The 5,991-nt window shown below is 40.0% G+C and overlaps 1 protein-coding gene across 1 annotated transcript; it reads left to right on the top strand.

Annotated features, from left to right (window-relative positions):
* Positions 1-1,498: 1,498 nt before the first annotated feature.
* FAM200B (family with sequence similarity 200 member B) lies at positions 1,499-3,475 on the top strand. Its single transcript, XM_058723342.1, has one exon. It carries the CDS (start codon positions 1,499-1,501, stop codon positions 3,473-3,475), a length of 1,977 nt encoding a protein of 658 aa, XP_058579325.1.
* Positions 3,476-5,991: the final 2,516 nt, after the last annotated feature.

The raw sequence follows: 5,991 nt of genomic DNA, 5'->3' as shown, positions 1-5,991 counted from the left end.
GGCTCGCTGTATTCAGCTTTATTAAGTATACTTTGCAGTTTCTGATGCCAACTTCCAGGTTTTACAGACATCATTTTTTCTTTTTTTATTAAAAAAATTTTTAGGGGCACCTGGGTGGCCCAGTTGGTTAAGCGTCTGACTTCAGCTCAGGTCATGATCTCACAGTCCGTGAGTTCGAGCCCCACGTCGGGCTCTGTGCTGACAGCTCAGAGCTTGCAGCCTGCTTTGGATTCTGTCTCCCTCTCTCTCTGCCCCTCCCCTGCTCATACTCTGTCTCTCTCTGTCTCAAAAATAAATAAAAACATTAAATAAAATTTTTTTTAAATGCTTAATTTACTTTTGAGAGAAAGAGAGACAGAGACAGGCGTGAACAGGGGAGGGGCAGAGAGAGACAGAGACAGAGACAGAGACAGAGACAGAATCCGAAGCAGGCTCCAGGCTCTGAGCTGTCAACACAGAGCCCGACGCGGGGCTCGAACTCACGGACTGCGAGATCACAACCTGAGCTGAAGTTGGACGCTTCACTGAGCCACCCAGGAACCCCTGATATCATTGTTTCTATTTACCAATCTTGGTTTAGGTCATTTGCCTTACAGAAATAGACCTAAGCTGATGTGACATAGTGATGAGAAGAGCTTTAGGCCTTTTGCTTCAGGACCCATGATCTTGGATATCCTGAAGGTTGCCATAGCTGGCAATAATAACCTCTGTATTCTAAAGTTTTAATGTCATCTCTCTGCTCTTATTCCCAGGCCAAGGATGCAGTCCAAGAAAGTTCTAAAAATATATCATCAGGTCCAACTTTGTAGTTGACCTAGCCATGGAAAGCCTCATTGGATCCTCACTGGGTCAGACCATAACTGGCATTCTTAAAAACTCTTCCCATCATAAAGTATCAAGAAGGAAAATGTAGGATATATACCTACCACTTCAAGAAAGCTCCTGTACCAGCCAACAGCCTAACAGATTAGCTAGCTGCTTTGATCATCAAGCAGACGTACTCAAGCTCAGCACAGCACAGGAAAAATCTCTCTATCAACATTTTTCACATTCTGTGTGTGACCTATTAGCAGGTCATGAAATCAGTTGTGTGAGTCACAGTGAAAGTTTTTTTAAAACAGTAAAATATATCAAGTGTTTTGTGTGATTCCTCTGCCAGAATTGTGCTACCAGGAATACTAAGGTCAATTTCAAGATCTGAAAAGAAAATTAACTAATGGAGGGCATATAATGAACAGAATGTGTACTGGCTAAGAAATGGCTTTTCAAGCATTTGTCCACTGGTGTCTTGTTTCGTTTTCATAATAATAAAGTTGGTGAGCAGTCTAGTTTGTGTTCTCGTGACTTACAACTAGATGTGAAGTCTGAGATGTTCAACTGAGATGCATTTGCAAACTATATTTTTTGGGAAAGATGTTATCTAGGCTATATATATATATATAAATGCCACAATTTTTTTAGTGGCATTTAAAACATTTTAATTAGCATTACTTTTAAAATGGATCCTATCGTTTTTAAAAGAAAGAGGAAAAATGAAGTGAAATGTGCAGACACTCGTTCAAGTTCAGCTGCTGCACCTGGAAATGTGAATAGTGACCATGTTGAGAGAAATACTGACTGTAATCTGCAAACTTCAACCTCGTTTGAGCCACATTTCAAAAAGAAAAAGGTAAGTGCAAGACGTTATAATGAAGATTATTTAAAATACGGTTTTATCAAATGTGAAAAACCCTTTGAAAATGACAGACCTCAGTGTGTTATTTGTAATAATATTCTTGCAAATGAGAGCTTAAAACCTTCTAAATTAAGAAAGCACTTAGAAACTCAGCATGCTGAACTTACTGATAAGCCTCTTGAGTATTTTCAAAGAAAGAAAAAGGATGTAAAGTTGTCTACACGATTTCTCGGTTGTCCTACAGCTGTTAGCGAGAAAGCCTTATTATCGTCGTATTTGGTTGCATATCGAGTGGCGAAAGAGAAAATGGCTCACACGGCTGCTGAAAAAATAATTCTTCCAGCGTGTTTGGATATGGTGCGTACAATTTTTGATGACAAATCAGCTGATAAATTAAAAACGATATCTAGTGATGACATAATATCTCTTCGAATGTGCACTATTGCGGAACACTTAGAAACAATGCTTCTTACCCGGTTGCAGACTGGTATAGACTTTGCGATCCAGCTCGATGACAGCACCGATCTGGGGAGCGGCACAACACTCTTAGTTTATGTCAGATACGCGTGGCAAGAAGATTTCATGGAGGACTTTTTGTGTTGTTTAAATATAACCTCACACCTAAGCGGGTTAGATATTTTTACAGAATTAGAAAAGTGCATTGTTGGCCGATATAAATTAAACTGGAAGAACTGCAAAGGGATTACAAGTGACGGAGCAGCAAGCATAACCGGAAGACACAGCAGAGTAATTAAAAAATTGCTAGAAGTTACTAACAATGGCGCCGTGTGGAATCACTGTTTTATACATCGTGAAGCTTTAGCATCCAGAGAAATCCCACAGAATCTCTTGGAAGTACTGAAAAACGCAGTGAAAGTTGTTAACTTCATTAAAGGCAGTCCACTAAATAACCAGCTTCTTGAAACATTTTGTTCAGAGATTGGAGCTAATCGTACCCACTTACTATACCATACCAAAGTTCGTTGGTTGTCTCATGGCAAAATACTAAGCAGGGTTTACGAACTCAGGAACGAGATCCACCTTTTTCTTACTGAAAAAAAATCTCATTTGGCAAGTATTTTGGAAGATGACATTTGGGTGACGAAATTGGCATATTTAACAGATATTTTTGGCATTCTTAACGAACTGAGTTTAAAACTACAGGGGGAAAATAGCAATATATTCCAACAGGTCGAACGCATCCAGGGATTCCAAAAGACACTATTGTTATGGCAAGCGAGGCTTAAAAGCAGCCGTCCGAGCTACTACATGTTTCCGAGATTTTTGCAGCATATCGAAGAGAACGTTATTAGTGAAAACCTTTTGAAAGAAATAAAATTAGAGATATTGGTGCATCTCACTTCTCTGTCTCAAACTTTTAACCATTTCTTTCCAGAAGAGAAGTTTGAAACGTTAAGAGAAAACAGCTGGGTGAAAGATCCCTTTGCTTTTCGAAACCCGGAATCGGTAATTGAGTTAAACTTGGTGCCTGAAGAAGAGAGTGAATTACTGCAGCTCAGTTCCTCATACACATTGAAGACTGACTACGAAGCATTAACATTATCGGCATTTTGGATTAAGGTAAAGGAAGACTTCCCTCTGCTAAGCAGAAAGAGTGTCCCGCTTCTGTTACCATTCACGACAACCAGTTTGTGCGAGCGTGGGTTTTCAGTCCTGACCCAGTTAAAAGCAAAGGAAAGAAACGGGTCGAAAGGTGCAGCAGATATGCGGGTGGCACTGTCCTCCTGTGTTCCCGACTGGAGCGAACTTCTCAGCAGGCAAGCGCACCCGTCACCTTGAGTGAATCTTCCCTGATTTGTGTTCTTGTGTTTCTTATTTTGTGACATTTTTCTATGCTGAATTCAGATGCTAACACAGCATTGTATGTGCTAACTTGGTTTTTATTTTTGGCATATTTAAATATTAATGAAATCATAATGTAACTTTCCATTCTTTGACCAAAACTTTAATGAACTTCTGTTAGAGGCCAGGAAGTTTTCTAGAGACATTTGGGATGCAAAATGAAGAAAGCAAAGATCATTCTGTAGTGGAACTTCGTGGAACTGGCAGGGAGAGAGACAGACAGACCATAAATAACCCTTAAAATATTTTAAAGGTAATAAGTGCTATAGAAAGAGCAATAAGAAAGAAGGCTCGGGAACTGTTATATGGGCACCAAATCATGAAGGGCTCTGTAGACCATCAAAGGGCCTCTGGGTTTTTGCCTGAAATGGAAGAGCAGTTGAAGGATTATGCAGAGGAAAGATGTGATGTGAATTAGGTTTTAAAAGATTCACTTCATAGGTGCCCAGCTGGCTCAGTCAATAGAGCATGTGTCTCTTTTTTTTTATTTTATTTTTTTTTTAATATTTATTTATTTTTGAGACAATGCGAGAGACAGAGTGCAATCAGCGGAGGGATGGACAGAGGGAGACACAGAATCTGAAGTGGGCTCCAGGCTCTGAGCTGTCAGCCCAGAGCCCGACGCGGGGCTCAAACTCCCAAACCGTGAGATCATGACCTGAGCTGAAGTTGGATGCTTAACCAACTGAGCCACTCAGACGCCCCTAGAGCATGTGCCTCTTGATCTTGGGGTTGTAAGTTTGTGCCCCACATTGGGTGTAGAGATTACTTAAAAAAATAAAATAAGATGAAATAAATAGAAGACTCTGGCTGACATTTTGAGAATAAATGGAATTCAACGTTAACTTCCCTAAAGAGGATTTTCCTAACCCACCTTAGTTTTTGTTCCATTATTCCCTTTGTTTCTTTTCTTGGTAGTGTATCATTTGTAATATTTTTATTTATTTGATAACTGATTCTGTCAATCTGCTACCCTGGAATGAGTGCTTCATAGGAGCAGAATTCATGTCCATTTTGTATGATACACAGTAAGTGGGGATGTAATGTACATCTAATTAACAAATAATGATCTCTAACATCTGTAACTTGAGGTTGTACTCTCAGGAATAATTATTAAATGTGTGGCAAAGTCTCTTTCACATTTTTAAAAATATTTATTTATTTTTGAGGGAAAGAGACAGTGTGCGAGCACGGGAGGGACAGAGAGAGGGGGACAGAAGCATGCTCTACATGGACAGCAGCGAGTCCAATGTGGGGCTTGAACTCCCCAACCTTGAGATCATGACCTGAGCTGAAGTCAGATGCTTAACTGACTGAATCACCCAGGTGCCCCCCCCCATTTTTTTTTTTTTTAACATTTTAAAATTTGATTTGGTCAGATAATCTCTATAAGCATTCAAAAATGGCATTGATTGATATGGCTTCCTCACATTGTTGCTGATAATTAAGCAACTTAAATTGCTTAATATGTGTTCCTCAAATTAATTTCAACTTCTGCCTTTATATAGTCACTGATTCCAGTGGGTGGTGTTTCTCTTGGCAAGGGCTCTCTCTAAAATTGTAAAGGTGAGCAATTCCTTTCCATCAGCTACCATGCTTAGGATTCTTGTAATATTTGTGTTTTCAGATTTTGTCTTCTATTGAAGGTGATTTTTTTACTTGCCTTTTTGGTACTCGAAATAAAGTGTTGGAATACAGTTCCCCAGGAATATCTCACATGTCTGCTCAGTGTGGATTCTCTGAATGAAGGTATTTGCATCCACATTAAGAATGTTTGTAAAGGGAGATAGTTGAGGATCATGAAGCTAGAGACATACCAGGGAAGTAAAGATAAAGCCTTCTTTCCCTCCCCTGAGTTGTTTGCTTGCATTCCAGAGTAATGGATAATCTCCCTGGAGACGAGGATGGGAAGATATACCAGTAACCCCACAAAACCCTAGAGTCTAATATCATGCAACCCACTGCATGATGGAGAGATGACATCTGATCCTTACCATGTCACGCTGTGGGAGTTGGGGTATGGGGAGCTAACAAACAAAACTGATGTGTCTGCTTCTTTTTTTTGTTTTTTTTGGGTGTGAGTAATAAATTGTTTCTGACTCAAAGATCGTGTGTCTTTTTGTCGGTATATGACACTCTGCCGAATCCCTTTGTGCAAGGCACACGTTCAAGGTTTCGGGGATTAGGATCTGGACATCTGTTAGGTGGTGAAGGGGGGACTCAGCCTATCACAGTCCACTCTTACCAAAGACTCATACACATCTTGCATGAGAAAGATACTCACCCATCTTGAATGTGACCAGAAGTCTCAGCCCATTACATCAACTCAAGTCCAAAACCTCGTCCAAGTCTCACTGGCTCAAAGGCTCAAGTCTTCCACCTAAATCACCTAGATTAGGTGTGGGTACAGTATCTGGGTATAATCTATCCTGAGGCAAAATCTTGCATCTGTG

Source organism: Neofelis nebulosa, chromosome 3 (genome assembly GCF_028018385.1).
Source record: "Neofelis nebulosa isolate mNeoNeb1 chromosome 3, mNeoNeb1.pri, whole genome shotgun sequence".
NCBI classification, from domain to species: domain Eukaryota; kingdom Metazoa; phylum Chordata; class Mammalia; order Carnivora; family Felidae; genus Neofelis; species Neofelis nebulosa.
The sequence above is the reverse complement of the archived record's forward strand: the minus strand, read 5'-3'. Positions and strand labels throughout refer to the sequence as shown.